Source organism: Lynx canadensis, chromosome B1, assembly GCF_007474595.2.
Source record: "Lynx canadensis isolate LIC74 chromosome B1, mLynCan4.pri.v2, whole genome shotgun sequence".
NCBI lineage: Eukaryota > Metazoa > Chordata > Mammalia > Carnivora > Felidae > Lynx > Lynx canadensis.
The window spans coordinates 43,734,057-43,754,122 of NC_044306.2; the positions used below are offsets into that span (position 1 = coordinate 43,734,057).

Consider the following 20,066-nt stretch of genomic DNA (forward strand, 5'->3'; position numbering starts at 1 on the left):
TCTCTCTCTCTCTCTAAAATAAAGAATAATTTTTTTAAAAAAGAAAACCTCCAGAACAAAGTGTAGCATAAAGCAGACCTTAGTTAACGTCTGTTGGACCTACCAAAATTCAAGCTGTGATGATATACTCAGTGTTTCATGTGTAGTCTTGGTGACATGTTAAAAATAAAAGGAAAATACTCTTAATGTATAAAAAGCCATAGGACACCTAGATGGCTTAACTGGTTAAGTGCCCGAATTACAGTTCATGAGTTCAAGCCCCACATGAGGCTCTCTACTGTCAGCATGGAGCCTGCTTTTTATTCTCCGTCTCCCTCTCTCTCTGCCCCTCCCCTGCTCACTCACTCTCAAAAATAAAAATAATTTTTTTTAAAAAAAAATATATATATATAAAGCTGTTACAAATCAGTAAGAAAAAAAATCCACTTCCACAGAAAAAATTAGCAAAGATACAAAAAAGGCAATTCACAAAATAAGGAATACAAACAGCCAACAAAGCTAAGAGGTGTTCATGGTTATATTATAAAAGAAAATTCTATCACAAGCCTCAATAGAATAATTGCTTCAGGCAAGGATCATCAATGCATATTAAAACTGTGAAGCGGGGCGCCTGGGTGGCGCAGTCGGTTAAGCGTCCGACTTCAGCCAGGTCACGATCTCGCGGTCCGTGAGTTCGAGCCCCGCGTCAGGCTCTGGGCTGATGGCTCGGAGCCTGGAGCCTGTTTCCGATTCTGTGTCTCCCTCTCTCTCTGCCCCTCCCCCGTTCATGCTCTGTCTCTCTCTGTCCCAAAAATAAATAAACGTTGAAAAAAAAAAAAAAAAAAAAAAAAAAAAACTGTGAAGCAAAACATTGGTGGGAGCAAGTTCCAGGCTCAGTATGGAGCCTGACATGGGGGTTGGGGGCTTGACCACTAATAAAAAGACAACCCAGAATTAGGTGCCTCCTTGACATCATGTGCCACTTACGAAGTATTCTTCCCTAAAATGTTTAACCTGAATCTAATTACGACTTTAGATTTAACTTCTGATTTATAGAAAATTTAGGGATAGAGACACATATAAAGCAACATTGAGAAGAAACTATCAAACAAATCCAGATCACGGGCCATACTAAAAGAACTGGCCCAGTTATTTCCCTCAGATCACTGTCGTAAAAAAGAAAAAAAAATTAATGAAGAAGACTACATATTTTATATTAAAAGTGACATAAGTGGCATGACAACTAAATGTGATGCATGATCCTTGACGGAATCCTGATGTGGCAAAAAAACAGCTATGAAACACAACTTGAGGACAGTTGGAGAAACTTTAATATTGACCAGGTATTACATGATATTAGGAAATTATTAATTTTGGTAGGTATGACATTGGTATTGTGAATGGCCTTATCTGTCAGAGATGAATACTAAAGAATTTAGGAATGAAGTATCATAATGCCTATAATTTATTTAAAAGTGGTTCAGCCAAGTCTAGACAAAGGAAATATGATAGAATACCAACACTGTTTTTAATCTAGAATATATGGGTTTCATCATACTTCAACTCCTTCTGTATATTTGAAATACTCCTTCTACTCCTCTGTATTCCTTCTGCTCCTCTGTATATTCGAAATTTTTTGTTTAAAAAGTTTTTTAAAAGATGACACCATCTATGTACTGAAAGAGAAGAGAGCTCTTTCGGTGAAATGCAACAATACAATCTGCACAACAGTGTCTGCAGTATGCACAACAGGAAGCGGGGAGGGGGGAGCAATAAGACTGTACTGGCAGAAAGACACTGCAAAGACATACCAAAAGCTAACAGAAATAGGTACCTGGGGGTAGGGTGGGAAGAGAGAAAAAGAGTAAGAGTGGAAGCCACATTTTTCTAGATCTCTTTAAACATCTTTTGAACAACAACAAAAAATCTTAATTATTTACAAATTCATTTAAAATAAAAATGAGGGGCACCTGGGTGGCTCAGGCATTTAAGCATCTGACTCTTGATTTCAGCTCAGGTCATGATCTCACAGTTCATGGGATCAAGCCCTGTGTCAGGCTCTGAGTTCAAAGTGTAGAGCCTACTTGGGATTCTGTCTCTTTTCCCTCTCTCTTATGTGTGCTCCCCCCACTTATATGTGCTCACACTTTCTCCCTCTCTCAAAATAAATAAACATTTTTAAAAAACGGGGGCACCTGGGTGGCTCAGTGGGTTAAGCATCCAACTCTTGATTTTGGCTCAGGTCACGATCTCCGGGTCGTGGGACTTGAGCCCCACATCAGGCTCTGCACTGAGTGTGGAGACTGCTTAAGATCGCTTGCTCGCTCTCTCTCTCTCTCTCTCTCTCTCTCCCCCCCCAACCCTCTGCTCCTGTCCCCCATTCACGTTCTCTCTCTCTAAAATTAAAAAAAAAAAAAAAAAAAGAAACATCTATTTGATATAACAAATTGGAAAAGTCCAGCTAACCCTAGAACATTACATGTTTGAACTGCACAGGTCCACTTAACACATGGATTTTTTACAGTGCAGTCCTGCAAATGTATTATCTCTTCCTTACAATTTTCTTAATAACATTGTCTCTAGCTTACTTTATTGTAACAACACAGCATATAATACATATAACATTCAATCAACTATTTTTTTGTTATTGGTAAGGCTTTTGATCAATAGTAGGCTATTGTAATTAAGTTTTAGGGGAGTCAAAAGTTATAAGTGAATTTGTGACTATGTGGGAAGTCAGCATCTCTAACCCCGATGTTGTTCAAAGGTCAACTATAATTTTTAAGATAACACTCTGGCATTGGTGAGGGGGTAGGAAAGCATAAATCAGTTAAATGTTTTGAAGATCAATTTGGAAGTATCTATGAGGAGCCTTAAAACTTATCCATATTTTTTGAGAAAACCTATTAAGGAAACAATCAGAGAAATAAACAAATACTTCAGCTGTATATATCACAACCTTATTTAAAATAGCAAACTACGGGGTGCCTGGATGGCTCAGTCAGTTAAGCGTCCGACTGTGACTCAGGTTATGATCTCATAGTTCATGAGTTCAAACCCCGCATCAGGCTCTGTGTTTGCAGCTCAGACCCTGGAGCCTGCTTCAGATTCTGTGTCTCCCTCTCTCTCGGCCCCTCTCCGACTTGCACTCTGTCCTCTCTCTCTCTTTCAAATATAAACGTTAAAAAATATAATAATAGGGGCGCCTGGGTGGCGCAGTCGGTTAAGCGTCCGACTTCAGCCAGGTCATGATCTCGCGGTCCGTGAGTTCGAGCCCCGCGTCAGGCTCTGGGCTGATGGCTCAGAGCCTGGAGCCTGTTTCCGATTCTGTGTCTCCCTCTCTCTCTGCCCCTCCCCCGTTCATGCTCTGTCTCTCTCTGTCCAAAAATAAATAAAAAACGTTGGAAAAAAAAATTAAAAAAAAAAATATATAATAATAAAGTAAAATAAAATAGCAAACTACTAGAAACAACTTGAATTTCTAAAATAAGGAAATGATTAAAAGAAGCTGAATACATCCTATAAACTCTCTTAATATAGTGGAAAGTAAACTGAATTTATAAAATAGTACAAATCATACTTTGCAATTTTGTTTATACATACAGATGTGGGGCTCTGAGTACACATACATATGTGTACATACATGTATGATGCACAAATGTATGCTTATGAATGTATATACACACATACAAAAAGGAAATACAACAAAAATGTGAGGGAGTATCTCTGAATGGCAGGACCACAGGGTTCACTTTCTTTAGATTCTTCTAGATTTTATACATTTTCTGTGATGAGGATGATTACAAAGCAATGATGACAATGATGAGGCAATGAATTGGGTATTCTTCTTAGTACTAGCATCCATCAACACATTTGGTCTTCAAAACAACTGGAAGTAGGTACCATTATTATCCTCATTTTATAGAAAAATGAGGCACAGAAGAAAAAGAAAAGGAAAGCAACGTGTCCAAAGTCTCAGAGATCTTAAGCAGTTGAAGCAGTATTCAAACCCAAAGAGTCTGACTTCAGATATGCATTCCTAATGGCTATATTAATGCTATATTACCATTATAAAATGTTTTTCAAATCAGCTACCCAGTAATTTATAGATTTCCTAAGTGTAGTTTCTATAATTTCATTAAGATACTCATAAGATCATGGAAACAGAACCAGGCTGAAGACAAAGATCAGACACGTCTAGCAAGCTCTCTCCAAGTCTGCATTGATCCACTTACCCCAAAGTTTCACCTCAGTTCATTTAATCAGTTACACTAATTATCCACCCATCAGCTGTATCATCTGTTCCTACATTCATTCAACAAATATTTAATAGGCACTTATCACGTGCCAAACACATAAGATAAAATGTGTCACTTCACTTTAGTTTACCAATGAAGGGTGATCACCAGACAGTCACATAAACAAATGAAACTGCAACAAATGCTAAACAAGAATATTGCAAAGATAAAGAAGAAAATTTGGTAATAATTAAAGGGCCAATTCGTCAAGGAGACATAACAATCCTAAATGTGGATGCACCTAATAACATAAGCATTTACTGATTCAAAAGACACACAGCAAAAAAATGTGTAGAACTAAAAAGAGAAACAGACAACTTTATAATCATAGCTGGAGATTTTAACCCACTTCTCTCAGAAATTGAAGGACTAGGGGGTGCCTAGGTGGCTCAGTCAGTTGAGCATCCGGCTTTGGCTCAGGTCATGATCTCACGGTTTGTGAGTTCGAGCCCCACATCGGGCTCTATGCTGACAGCTCAGAATCTGGAGCCTGTTTCAAATTTTGTGTCTCTCTCTCTCTGCTCCTCCCCTGCTCATGCTCTGTCTCTCTCTCTCTCTCTCAAAAATAAATAAACATTAAAAAAAATTTTTTTTTAATTGAATGACAAACCTAAAACGCACACATGCAACGCAAAGATATTGGAAGCTTGAATAAGACTGTTAACATTTATAGAATAACACAACCCAATAACTATAGAATGCACTTTTTTTCCAATTGTACATGGATGTTCACCAAAAGAGACCACATGCTGGGCAATAATTCACATCTCAATAAACTGCAAAGAACTAAAGTTATACAGAGTATGTTCTCATTGGAATTAAACTAGAAATCAAACACATAACCAGAATACTCCCAAATATCTATAAATTAAGCAACACACTTTTAATAACTCAGGAGTCACAGGAGAAATCACAATATAAATTTTAAAAAATTAATGATATGAACAATAAGGAAAACACATCAAATTCAACAAAAAAAAGCACCCAATTTCTTAACCAGTTCATCCTTCGTCCAACATTCAAGTTCTTACTTTTCTCATTTTAATTTAGACAAATTATGGAAACCAAGACGGGTCTAGTCTCCCCAAAATGCAGGACAGACCCTCCTGTGTCTTTTCTAAACACCAGAAAAGAATCATGAAAATTCTATGCCTAGGGGCGCCTGGGTGGCGCAGTCGGTTAAGCGTCCGACTTCAGCCAGGTCACGATCTCGCGGTCCGTGAGTTCAAGCCCCGCGTCGGGCTCTGGGCTGATGGCTCAGAGCCTGGAGCCTGTTTCCGATTCTGTGTCTCCCTCTCTCTCTGCCCCTCCCCCGTTCATGCTCTGTCTCTCTCTGTCCCAAAAATAAATAAACGTTGAAAAAAAAAAATTAAAAAAAAAAAAAAAAAGAAAATTCTATGCCTAGAACTGGTTTTGTATTTATTCTTCTTTTTACCTGGAAAATTATCCTCTATCTTATTTGAAGATATTGTCATTTTTATTTTATTTGAGAGACAGAGCGTGTGCAAGTGGGGGAGAGAGGTTGAGGGAGAGAATCTTAGGCAGGCTCCACACACAGCACAGAACCCAACACGGGGCTAGATCCCACGACCCTGGGCTCATGACTGAGCCACCCAGGTGCCCCAGATCATATCATTTTTAAATGATTGTTCTTACTAGGACAGTGGTTTGGGCAGAAACCAAAAGAATTTAGAATTTAAATACACTAAAAATGTATTAATAATAATAGTATGACTTCCCCAGAAAAAGTGCTATGTAAACAGAAGAGAACGTATATCTACAACTACTTTTAAAACTATATAAGATAAATATCAAAAGTTACATTCCTATCTCCTTTTGAAACGCTTTCTTGTTTTTCTTATCTTCCTTCCATCTACTCTGTTTTATATATCAAGAAATAATTAGAACAAAATAAATTGGCTAACATTAAGGGGGAAAAGCACACAGCTGTAAGAACACCTTACAAGAGGGCTCTCTGGCTCTGTTAAGAAAGGTGAGGAAGGGGCACCTGGGTGGCGCAGTCGGTTAAGTGTCCGACTTCAGCCAGGTCACGATCTCGCGGTCCGTGAGTTCGAGCCAAGCGTCAGGCTCTGGGCTGATGGCTCAGAGCCTGGAGCCTGTTTCCGATTCTGTGTCTCCCTCTCTCTCTGCCCCTCCCCCGTTCATGCTCTGTCTCTCTCTGTCCAAAAAATAAATAAACGTTGAAAAAAAAAATTTTTTTTTAAATAAAAAAAAGAAAGGTGAGGAAGTCTTTAAAACTGAGATCTGGAGGAGCTGAAGGCATGCCAGGCAGAAGGAATAGTGTGTGCAAAGGCCCTGTGGCAGAAGGCCACATGTAAGCCAGCATACGTGGTGTCTCCAGTATTTAATGGCTGAGTAGAGAAAGATGAGCCTACAAATAAACACACTAAAGGAGCAACCAGAAACACAGAAAAGAATACTAGAAAAACATCCCACACAAAAGCGAAGGAAAGAAGTTTCTTCAAGGAAAAAACAGTCAACATACTTGAATGACACCAAAAGGTCAAGTAGCATGAAGACCTAACAATGTCTGATGGATTTAGCGACATGGAGATTGGCTGCTGTTATTTCTTCTTAGCAAACATTGTTTCTGTACAGTTACTTAGACTAATTGGCAAAGTAGGAGCAAAGAGAAGAGATGCTCAGTAATATAGAATAATTCCAATTATACAAAATATCAGTGTGTGTATGTACAGAAACAAAAAAAGGAAGAAATACAATGAAATTAGTAAATATATATGGACTGATATTATGGATGACTTTTTTTCATTTGTAATTTTTTAATAATTATTAACTTTTACAATAAGCAAATGTTGTAGAAACAAAAAAAAAAGGTTTTAATTTGTCACTTTAAAATTATATAGAGCAAGAAGAAAATAACAACATCCAGAATGAATTTTGAAGGTATCTACACATTAATCCGTGCCATCTTTTAATGAAAAAAAGAAGAGGAAGAGTGTTTATTTGAGCTTCTTATTGTAGAATAAGGAAAAACAAAGATTCTAAAATCCATTAGACTTTAGACAGTTAACATCAAAAGGGATGAATTATTTTACTAGTTCTTTTCAGAGAGTCTCGCTGAAGTCTTATGTTTTAAAACTTGGAAAGTTAAAAAAAATAAAAATAAAAACAAATAAAACTTGAAAACTTAATTTGAAAAGTTCAGTATTTAAGGGAGAGAAAGCCAGCAGTCGCAAGATGACGGGTCTTAAAATCATTCACATTCCTTTATAACCTCACCTCCACTTACCCAGTGGCACACTTCTTGTACTCATTGCCAGAGAAACCACAATTGCCAAATCTGTCACCTTTAGAATTCACATCAATGAAACAATCTCTTGGGGCAGCCTTGGCTTCTGTAACATTAAAAAAAAAAAAAAAAGTATGGCAATTTAATTCATAAATAAAAAGTATATTCCCTATGACAATCCATATACCTTGATGAACTGCCTCAACACCTTCTAGAAAGTGTCAAGCCTCACAGATAAAACATTTTTGTTCTACTTTTATACTTAACAACAAAATGTAAAAATAAAGCTTACATTGTACCTGAAAGTTAGCCTGGGCTCAAACACTAAGACCCTACAAGAAATACCATTAAAAAGATGAAATTATAAATAAATGAAAAAGCATGCATTGTATGCTAGTGTTCTCAGCATATTCCTTTTCCCCACTCTCAAATATGTCTCTAATACATCATTAGACTTTAGATCAGGCTGGGAAGGGTTGGTGAAGACATTGCCAGCTATTGTTATTGGGTTTTTAATTTACCATATATAAAATGCTGAATTTAGATGCTCTACTAACAAGAAGGATTGTCAAACAGCCATGACAGCTGACAAAGTGGCAATCCATTTTTGTTTTATCACTTCATGTTCAATTCGCCCACTAATTACACATTCCTAAATAAATTTTATTTGTAAATATTTTTAAGTCAAAATGTCAGTACTTTCTATTGAATAAAGGAATTCACTGGCCTATCTTACGCATCTAATGTTTAGATGGTTTCGTTTAAAAGAAAATGGATACGAGGCGAAAGAAGTTGGATCAAGCAACGTGAAAAGGGAACAGAGAATAATACCTGAACGGGGCAAACAGCACATGGCAGGATCCCTAACAGGGCCCTTCTAGGGAACAGAAGGAGCTCTAAAACTTCCAGATAATCTCCAAAGAGAAAAACAACTGATGGTGCCTGGGTGGCTCAGTCAGTTAAGCACCTGACTTTGGCTCAGGTCATGATCTTGCGGTTCCCAAGTTCAAGCCCCGCGTCAGGCTGTGCTAACAGCTCAGAGCCTAGAGCCTGCTTCAGATTCTGTCTCTAATCGCTCCTCGGCCTTTTGGCTAAGATCAAGTGCAGATTCTGTGTCTCCCTCTCTCTCTGCCACTCCTCCACTCTCGCTCTGTATCTCTCTCTCTTTCAAAAATAAACAATTAAAAAAAGAGAGAAAAAAACAACTGCAGTTTGTAGTCCTAGACTTTTCCACAGGCCTCTATGAAGGTAATATCTTTGCTACGAGACTTTTCCACAGGCCTCTATGAAGGTAATATCTTTGCTACGTAATAGTATTTACCTCATCAAAATGTATCTGTAATTATTTTTTTAGACTGCAATAACTTGCTATTTTTACAAAATGTATCGAGTTGACAGATCTCTACTACTCTAGCCTATGATCTAGCATAAATACGTTCCATTTAATTTTTAGTTGTCTCTCCTCAATCCCTATCTGACCCACCATAAAATAAGGTGTACAACAGACAGACACTAGAGACAGCAGGAGTCTGGTCAAAGTCAACATCTCTACCTTCAGAAAAATCCAGCACAGTACTCATGACTGATCTTCTTAACTGAGAAGAAACAAAAATAAAAATAGAAAATTTGGGGGGCACCTGGGTGGCTCAGTCGGTTAAGCGGCCGACTTCGGCTCAGGTCATGATCTCGCGGTCCGTGAGTTCGAGCCCCGCGTCAGGCTCTGTGCTGACAGCTCAGAGCCTGGAGCCTGTTTCGGATTCTGTGTCTCCCTCTCTCTGACCCTCCCCCGTTCATGCTCTGTCTCTGTCTGTCTCAAAAATAAATAAACGTTAAAAAAAAAATTTATAAAAAAAAAGAAAATTTGGGTCTCCATTCGTTTTCTATCCTTTCTTTTCCTTTCCTTTCCTTTTTCTCCCTCCCTTGCTTTCCTTCCTTTCCTCATTAAATATGTATCAATCCCCTACTAAGTGTCCCACATCCTGGTAAATAATGGATTTAGTTTACCTGTACCTCTCTGAAGAGAAACAGAACAGCTCCTATTATTAAGTCTCTGTTTTCTGAAAGACAAGCCTCAATCAACATATGGTGCTCACTTATTTCATTCTCTTGAATGCAATGTTGTTGCTGTTCCTACTGACTCAGGACAGAAATGGAAGAAGATGGGAAAACAAGAATCCAGTATGATCCTGGCATAAACACATCACTGCCAATTATCAAACAAAGAAATCTGCTTAGTTGTGCTGAAAGCACCCATTTCCTTGGGAACCTCAATCACTTTAACTTAAGGAAGGAAACATAAGAGGCAATACAACATACACTATCACTGCAGGAATACTGCTAGCATCATTGTGTAATCAAAATAAAGCTGACTAAAAATTAGTAACACGGGGCACCTGGGTGGCTCAGTCAGTTAAGCGTCTGACTTCAGCTCAGGTCATGATCTCACAGCTTGTGGGTTCGAGCCCCGCATCGGGCTCTGTGCTGACAGCTCAGAGCCTGGAGCCTGCTTCAGATTCTCTGTCTCCCTCTCTCTCTCTCCCCCTCCCCGGCTTGTGCTCTGTTTCTCTCTCTCTCTCTCTCAAAAAAAAAATGAACATTAAAAAAAATTTTTTTTCATTAACAACACAAGAAACAACAGGTGTTGGTGAGGATGTGAAGAAAGGGGAACATTATTTCATTGTTGGTGGGAGTGCAAACTGGTACAGCCACTCTGGAAAACAGTATGGAGGTTTCTCAAAAAGTTAAAAATAGAACCACCCTACAACCCAGCAAGCACTACTAGGTGTTTATCCAAATACAAAAATACAGATTTTTTTTTAATACAAAAATACAGATTAAAGGGGTACATGCACCCTGATGTTTATAGCAGCATTATCAACAATAGCCAAAATATGCAAAGATCCCAAATGTCAATCGACTGATGAATGGATAAAGAAGATGTGGTGTGTGTGTGTGTGTATATACATATACATATGTGTACATATGTGTACATACATACATATGTATATACAACACATGTTACATACACATGTATACATACATACACACATGTATACATACATACATACACATACATACACTGGAATATTAGCCATCAAAAAGAATGAAATCTTGCCATCTGCAACAATGTGGATGGAGCTAGAGTGCATTATAAGTGAAATAAGCCAGTCAGAGAAAGACAAGTACCATATGATTTCACTCATATGTGGAATTTAAGAAACAAAACAGATGAGCATATGGAAAGGGGAAAAAAAAAAAAAAGGAAAGAAAAAGAAAGAGGGAAACAAACCATTAAGAGACTCTTAACAAGAGAGAACAAACTGAGGGTTGATGGAGGCAGGTGGGTAGGAGATGGGCTAAATGGGTGATAGGTATTAAGGAGGGCACTTGTTATGATGAGCACTGGGTGTTATATGTAAGTGATGAATTACTGAATTCTACTCCTGAAACCAATACTGCACTGTATGTTATGTAACTAGAATTTAAATAAAAATTTGAAAAGAAAAATATAAATAAAAGAGAGAATGGTTTCTAACCCAACAACAATAAAAGTAATAATAAAGCTGACTACCCGTGGTGCCATGCCTCAGTGTAAACTTGCCATGGTTTTTCACCAGAACTACTACATAGCAGCTACTTGATATCATTTTTGCATAATGAAGAGCAAAGTCAAAGGAGCAATTAGAAAAGTCTGACTTGTACAGACCTATGGCATTAGTTAGTTGATCACAGTGTTCCTAGAAATAAAAGAGAGGAAGCCCACCAGCAAATTCTTACTACATCTCTATAAGCAGAAAAGTTCGAGGTCAAATGAACAAAAGACTAACCTGAATCAAAAAAAATCATGGGCCCTCAACTGATTCTCAGACCTGAGCCATATTTTTAGACCCAGAACCCCTTAAATGAAGGAGAGTTAGAACCCTGATATGCTGCCAAAAATTTTTGCTGTCAATCTTTCTCCCATCCATCCCCAACAGGACCTAAGGCCTTTTACCAGGGTAACTGAACATTGCAGAAAAGTAATCAGACCTCTCAGAGACTACGAGACACTATCTCCGAACTGACATTGCTTCCAGGAGATCCAAAACATCATGGTGGCCTACCAGTCAGAGTAGGGAGCTATGGAGGTCAGGTGGTCAATGGAGTTTCAGCTCAGGTTGTCCTCACAGTGGGCCCAGTGCATCCCTGAACCCATTCTGTGGCTATTTCCCCAGTTCCAGAATGCATGACTGGAACAGACATAATCAACAGCTAGCAGAATCCCTACACTGGCTCCCTGACCTGTGGAGTCAGGGCTATTATGGTGGGAAAGGCCAAGCGGAAGCCACTAGAACACCCACTACCTAGGAAAACAGTAAACCAAAAGTAATACCACAATCCAGAAGGCACTGCAGAGATCAATACCACCATTAAGGACTAGAAAGATAAAGATACTCCAATTCAGCTAAGCTATTTGGCCCGTGCAGAAGACAGACAGAACTTGGAGAACAACAGTGGACTGTCATAAGCTTAAACAGTTGGTAAGTGTAATTGCTGCTGTAGCCACTGAGGTTTTACTGCTTGAGCAAATTCATATATCTCCCGGCATCTGGTATGCAGCTATTGAACAGGCAGATACTATTTTCTCCACACTGGTCAATAAGGATGACCAGAAGCAGTTTGCTTTCAGCTGGCACTGTCCTCTCTCAAGGGTATAGCAACTCTTCAGGCCTACATCATAATTTAGTTTGCAGGGATCTTAACTGCCTTTCCCTTCTACAAGATTATCAAAAGATATGTCCTCATGGGAAAAACACATGAAGATATTTGTGTCCCATGTGAACACTCACCAAAAAGTGACCTCAGCAGAGGAGAATTTTAATAGTCAAATGATAGGATGACCTATTCTTGGATACCAGTCAACCTGTCTTCCCCATCATCCCTGTCATCTCCCAAAGGGGACAAGAGCAAGGGGCCATAGTGACAGGGATGGAGATTATACATAAGCTAAACAACATGCACTTCCACTCATCAAAAACAACTGGGCTATGGCCACTATTGGGTGCCCAATCTGCCAACAGCAGAGACCAATTCTGAGTCCTCAATATGGCAGCCAGCCTCCTGGTTGTAGGTTTATGACACTGGACCTTTCCATCATGGAAGAATAAGAATTTATTCTTATTGAATAAACACTTAATTAGACAAGGACTGCTTTGCCTGGATGGAATTCTTCTGCCCAAACTACCATCCATGGATTGACAGACTGTCTTTAACCACCATCATGGTATAGCACATAGATTTGCTTCTCATCAAAGAACTCACCTCACAACAAATGAAATGTGGCAAGAGGTACAGGCTCATGGAATTCTCTGGTCTTACCACATTTCCTACCATCCAGAAGTTGCTAGTTTGACAGAATAATGGAAGGCCTTTTGAAGACTCTGTTACAGCACCAACTAGGTAGCAATGCCTTATAGGAAGGGGCAAAGTTCTCCAGAGGGTTGTGTATGTTCTGAATCACTATCCAATATATGGTGCTGTTTCTACCACAGCCAGGATTCATGGGTCCAGGAATCATGAGGCAGAAGTAAAAGTGCCACTGCTATTTCTCCTAGTGACCCTCTTGCAAAATTTTTGCTTCCTCTTCCCACAACCTTCTGGCTTAGGGTCTTAATTCCAAAGAGAGGAGTGCTTCCATCAGAAGACACAACAATGATTCCACTGAGAGCTGGAATTAAAGACCACCAGCTAGCCATTTTACACTCCTCATGCCTCTGAATGGACAGGCAATGAAAGGAGTCACTGTGCTGGCTATGGGGACTGATCTTGACAACCACGGGGAACTGCTATTGCACAATGGAGGGGAGGAAGAGTATGTGTATAATACAGGAGAGCCCCGAAGGTGCCTCTTAGTATTACTGTGCCCTGTGATTAAGGTCAACGGAAAACTACAGCAACTCAATCCAGGCTGGACTACAAACAGCCCAGAGCCCTCAAGAATGAAGGTTTGGGTCACTCCACAGGTAAAAAGCCACAACCAACTGAGGTGCTTGCTGAAGACAAAGGGTATGTGGAATGGATAATGAAGAAGGTTGTTAAAACTACCAGCTGTGACCACATGATCAGTTACAGAAACTAGGACTTTAATGGCCATATATATTTCTTCCTTTTTGTTATTAATATATTTGTGATTATATATAGATCAGAGGTTCCCACAACTCCCTTCCTAGGTTTGATTAACCTGCTAGAGCAGCTCACAGAACTCAGGGAGGCATTTGATTTACTAGATTACTGATTTATTATAAAAGGATATAACTCAGGAAAAGCCAGATGGAAGAGATCCATAGGGCGAGGTATGGGAAAGGGGCTAGAAGCTTCTATTCCCTCTCTAAGTGCAACACTTTCCGAGAATATACACCTACCCCCTTCACCAAGCTGGAAGCTCTCAGAACCCTATCCTTTTGGGTTGTTATAGAGGATTATTACATAGGTAGGATTAATTAAATCATAGGCCATTAGTGATTAACTCATCCTCTAGCCGCTCTCCCTCCACAGAGGTGGGGAACTTAAAGTTCCAACCCTCTAACCCTGTGGTTGGTTCCCTGGGCAACCAGTTCCATCCTTGAGTTACCTCTGAGCTTTCCAAAAGTCACTTTGTTAACATATCAAGAGACACACTTCTAGCTCTCAAAACTTAGGAAATTCCAAGGGTTTTAGGAGTTTGAGGACAGGAAAGGAATGAAGATCAAGTATAGTTTTCTAATTATAAATCACAGTATCACAAGAGTCCTCGATGCTTTAACTAAAATCATACTTAATCCATATTAAAAGGATGGAGAATGCAAAAAGACCATGAATATGATGGGAGTTGACAAGGGTTGAAAGAATTCTAAATTCTCATCTTCAGTAGTGAGAAATTAGTAGTTAATGCCTAGAAATGTAAAAATTAAAAGTAGCATTACCAAGAGATTATCTAAAGACCTGGAACAAGTAACAAAATAATCAGCTAGAAAAGGTGAAAAGTGGTTGCTCCAAGGGATGGGGATTTTAGGTGGGAGCACGCTTTTTCATAAAACCTCATAAAAAAAATTGGCTCTTTAATCTATGTGTACGTGTAACTTTGACAAAATGAAAATTTGAAATAGAGAAAACAGGAAAAACTTTTAAACATCTGAAATATCTATCAGTGAGGGAATGGATTCCATTTATATAATGGAGTACTCCAACGCACTAAAATCTAAATGCATCAACATATTGATATTGTAATCAAACGTATCAAAACATTTTCAGTGAGCAATGAAAGTAGCAGCCCATATGTACATCCCCTTATTATTTATATGAAATTATTAAAACTAGAACATGATACTAAGTAAATGTATATTTACTTATTTGTTATATACATAGAATAGAAAGGTGATAAAAAGGAGAGGGAGTAAAAGCAAAATCAACCAACTGAATTTCTACATATCAAATTCATGATCAGCACTACTTATGGAGAAGGAAGGAGGGAGATAGGACAGGGGAGAGAAAACAAGAGAACTTCACTTTTATCAATAATGTTTTCTTTCCATTTTTAAAAACGGACCGCAAATAAATGAATAAAATAAAGGCCATCAATTATAATTAAAATGTCTTACTTGAGCCAAAGATGACTTGGCACTGAGCATCGTAATACTGGCACACGCCATTGTAGCAATAGGCTTTGTTACTCTGGCAAGCATAGCCATTCTGAATAAAACGTCTGGCTGACAGAACTGAGATGAACCATTGGCATATTCTGGAACATCACATTCATTAGTTTTTCCTCGGCACAAAGTACCTCTGGAAGGAACTAGGGTAATAAGATACAAATTAAACAGGAATATCAAGACAATCCCCACAAAGTGATCAAATTTGAAGCCACAGTATTTATGTCTATAAAACATCTAGCAACAACAGAAGATTAGATAACCCAATAGAAGTACGACAAAGGCCAGTAACAGCAACCCACAAAAGTCATGAAATATGGAAAATGAAAAAATGTAACTTTACCGATAGCCAAAAGAAATACAAATTAAATAAAACTTTAAAAAGCACTTTACACCTATCAGACTAACCAGTATTGGACTCACCAATGATGTCACAGCACATATTGGATTACATTGTTGGTAGAACTACAGACCAATGTATTTGTGGAAGGTATATAAAATGTGTGCCACAATTTTTAACATACATACTCTGTCCCAGCAATTCCACTTATAGACAAAAATTAGAAGCAACCTAACACCCATTAGTTGACTAAAGAAATTATGTAATCACCACATAAAACAGCACTAACTATACAACCACGTAGAACTAATTATACGAATAGATAAAATCTACGGTATGCTACTGAAAAAAGCAAGTAGTAATACAATAAATTATCTGTGTTCACACACATACACTCACACATATACACATGCATTCACTTTTGTATAGGAAAAAGTACTTAAGTTAACAAATTATCAACAATGGCTACCTGAGGAAGGTAAAATGATACTGCCTTTTACTCTGTACTTTCTATATTTGCTATTTGTGAATTATTATAAAAAACATAGACTACTCTTAAAATCAGAAAAAAGTTTCTACTTAGAAAAAGTCTCGTGAGACCGCTTGTTATAAAAAGAATGTAATTCAAAACTGCAAACAAGTGGCATAAAATTTTTCATAGAATCATGTAATAAAATGGTGCTCTCTTATAGATCAGAAAAAAAAAAATGTTTTTACATATGCATGTTTTGCTTTCTTCTACTTTTTTTTCCAAATAGGGAGGAACTCCTTACCCAACAGTCTTTACAACAGTCACCGTATGCACATTCAGCAAATGATTTAAGTTTACAAGTACTTCCTTCACAACAAGGGTCCGATTCACACTCCTGTGAAGAGTAAATGACTATCAATAAAGAAAGGACTTACTGTCATCAATATTCATTAACAAAGTCTTATCTTAAAGTCTAAAATCTTTCTAACCAAGCTACAGCAATGATTCTCTGGAAAATCACTTACTATCCTTCTGAAGTTTTCATAACTCTTTGGCTACAACTATTTAAAGCTCAACATATTTCAAAGGAATGAAATCATACAGAGTATGTGTCTGTGTCTTCTGGGACTGGGAGAACAAGATACCACAGACTGGTGGCTTCAACAACAGAAACTTAACATCTCACAGTTCTGCAGGCTAGATGTCCAAACTCAAAGTTCCTGCAATTCGGTTTCTGGTGAGGAAATTCTTCCTAGCTTGCAGAGAGCTGCCTTCTCTAACATGGCCTCTCTTCAGTGTGCATGTTCTGAGAGAAAGAGAGCGAGAGAGCGCGCAAGCAAGCTCTCAGATGTCTCTTTATAAAAACACTAACCTCAGGGTGCCTGGGTGCTCGGTTGAGTACCATCTCTTGGTTTCAACTCAGGTCATAATCTTACAATTCATGAGTTCAAGCCCAGCACCGGGCTTGCTGCTGTCAATGCAGAGCCACTTAGGATCTTCTGTTCCCCTCTCTCTGCCCCTCCCCTGCTCGCTGGCTTACTCTCTCTCTCTCAAAAATAAATAAACATTAAAAAAAAAAAAAAAAAAGCACTAACCCGTCAGATCAGGACCCCCTCCTTTTGATCTCATTTAACTTTAATTACTTACCTAAAGCCCCATCTCCAGACACAGCTACCCTGGTGGGTAGGGCTTCAACATATGAATTTGGGGGAGGAGGTTACAAACATTTAGTCCTAACAGGTCTGCGTAATCATCACCGAAAATTAAGCATCCGTGAATGCATTTCTCTTCATACTCAGGAACTACTTGTCTATTGAGTAGGTCTTCACCTCATGTAGACATTCTTTTTATCTTGCCTGCCTTGTCTCACCCTACTTTGAACCACCATGGCTCCCCATTGCACCACCACCCATGCCCACAACCTCCCACCCACAGAGACATCTCTTCTATGTTTCAGCTAATGTGTTCAGGTCTGAATTGTTTGAGAGAGAAGAAGGATGGGGAAATAACAATACAGAGGAAAGAAGGAGGAGGAGAAGAAGGGGGAGCCAAGGAAACAAGCTTCTTTAATTTTTGAAGAATATGTTGTCTATGTATGGAACTCTAGGTTGTCAGTTTCTTCCATTTAGAACAGTAAATATACTGTTCTACTATCCTCTGGCCCTTATTGCTTCAGGGGAAAAAAATCTTCTATCATTCATATCTTTGTCCCCCTGTTTTCTATTGACTTCTTTCATTACTTTCTGTTTATCTCAGCACTTTGATTACAATATACCTAAGTGAATTTTCTTTGCAACGATTCTGACTTGGGTTCACTTTGGAATTGTAAGTCAATATTTTTCCCTAAATTAGGGGATTTTTCAGCCATTATTTCTTTTATTTTTTATCTCATTCTCAGTGTCCTGAAGTTTCACTGATAATTACATTAGATTATTTGGATATCTCCTAGTGTCCCTGATACTCTGCTCATTTTTCTTTAATCTTTCTATTTGTTCTTTAGTTTGGATTTTTTTTTTGGGGGGGGGGTCAGCTTCATGTTCATTGACTCTCTTCTGCCATATTAGCCTGCTTTTAACTCTAGCCAGTGAAACTTTCATTATTGGTTTTTAGTTCTATAATTTTTTAGTTCTATAACTTCTATTTGGTTATAATTTAAATTTCTAAGATTTTTTCTCTTTACTCACAAAGAACATATTTTTCTTTAATTCTTTGATGATAAATAGTGGAACATAATTCATAGCATCTTATTTTTAACAGCAAAATGTTCAAAAAAAAAAAAACCCAAATGCCCTTTAAAAGGTGAATGATTAAACAAACTCTGCATGGTTATACTACAGTTAACAAATGGTTAACCATGGTTAAACATGTTAAACAAACTCTAGGCAGGACCTCTCAGCTGGTAGAAAGACCAACAGAAACATTATTCTAAGTTCTCTACAGTTAAATCCATCCAATGGAACAATACTCAGCAATAAAAAGGAATGAAATATTATACATACAACAATCTAGATTGACCTCAAAGGCATTATGTTTAGTGAAAAAAGTCACTCTCGAAAGTATATACTTTATGATTCCATTTTTTAACATTACTGAAAGGCAAAACTACACATGGAGAACAGATAAGAGGTAGCCAGGGGAAGAAGGGATCAGGCTAGAGTTGGGAGTAGGTACAGATACGAAGAGGTAGCAGCAAGGAGGATTTTTTATATGATAGAACAGTTCTCTGTGTTAATTGGGGTGGTGTTTACAGAAATCAATAAATGGGATAAAATTGCATAAAACTACACAAATACACACATACACAAATGTGGTTAAAAATGGTGAAAAACTGGGGTTGCCTGGTGTCTCAGTCAGTTAATGTCCAACTCTTGATTTTGGCTCAGATCATGATCTTCACAGTCATGAGCTCGAGCCCCTCCTTAAGGGGCTTAAGATTCTCTCAAGAAATTTAATTTAATTTAATTTAATTAATTTAATTATTAATTTAAAATGGTGAAAACTCAATAAAGTCTTTAATCTAGTTAATGCATCAGTGTCAGTGTCCTAATTTTTATATTGCACAATAGCTACATAAGATGTCACCCTCTGAGGGAAACTGGGTGAAAATACATGGAGCTCTTTGCACTGTTTTTACAACTTCCTGTCAGTTTATAATTATTTCATAATAAAAATTTAAAAATAAATGAAATATAATTTAAAATCTTGTACCATACAAAAGAATTATATAAAGTTGAAAATAGATCATAGTTCTAAATGTAAAACCTAAAATTAAAAGGCTTGTAGGAGAAAACTTTTGCAACTTTAGATTAGACAAAGATTCCTTAAATGTAACACCAAAAAAACATAACCCATAAAAAACACAGCTAGGGTGATTAAAGATAAGCTACAGGGGCGCCTGGGTGGCGCAGTCGGTTAAGAGTCCGACTTCAGCCAGGTCACGATCTCGCGGTCCATGAGTTCGAGCCCCGCGTCAGGCTCTGGGCTGATGGCTCAGAGCCTGGAGCCTGTTTCCGATTCTGTGTCTCCCTCTCTCTCTGCCCCTCCCCCGTTCATACTCTGTCTCTCTCTGTCCCAAAAATAAATAACAGTTGAAAAAAAAAAAAGACAAGCTACAGACTGGGAGAAAATATCTGCAAATCATATATCTGATAAAAGACTTGTATCCAGAATATATGAAAGTACTCTCAAACCTCAAAAATAAGAAACTACCCAATTTCAAAATGGGGAAGAAAGTTGAACAGACAAATCATCAAAAAGATATACAGATGGCAATAAGCACATGAAAACATGTTCAACATTACTAGTCACTAAAGAAATGCAAATTAAACCTCAGTGATGGACTACTTCACCCTTAATAGAATGGCTACAACTGAACAGATTGACCATATGAAGTGTTGGCCAGGGTGTGAAAGAACGACAACTCTCATGGTGATAGTGTGGATGTAAATGGTACAAACACTTTGGAAAACAGTTTGAAATTTTCTTGAAAAGTTATACACCTATCATATGACTCAGTCACTCCACTCCTAGGTATTTACCC

At 38.1% G+C, this 20,066-nt stretch overlaps 1 protein-coding gene across 1 annotated transcript in view; it reads right to left on the minus strand.

Annotated features, from left to right (window-relative positions):
- ADAM9 (ADAM metallopeptidase domain 9) overlaps positions 1 to 20,066 on the minus strand; it is a 147,088-nt gene that overhangs the window by 53,451 nt on the left and 73,571 nt on the right. The window contains 5 exon segments of the mRNA XM_030312588.1: positions 7,549 to 7,654; positions 15,165 to 15,266; positions 15,269 to 15,349; positions 15,352 to 15,358; positions 16,329 to 16,421. Of these exon segments, the coding sequence (XP_030168448.1) occupies positions 7,549 to 7,654; positions 15,165 to 15,266; positions 15,269 to 15,349; positions 15,352 to 15,358; positions 16,329 to 16,421 (389 nt within the window).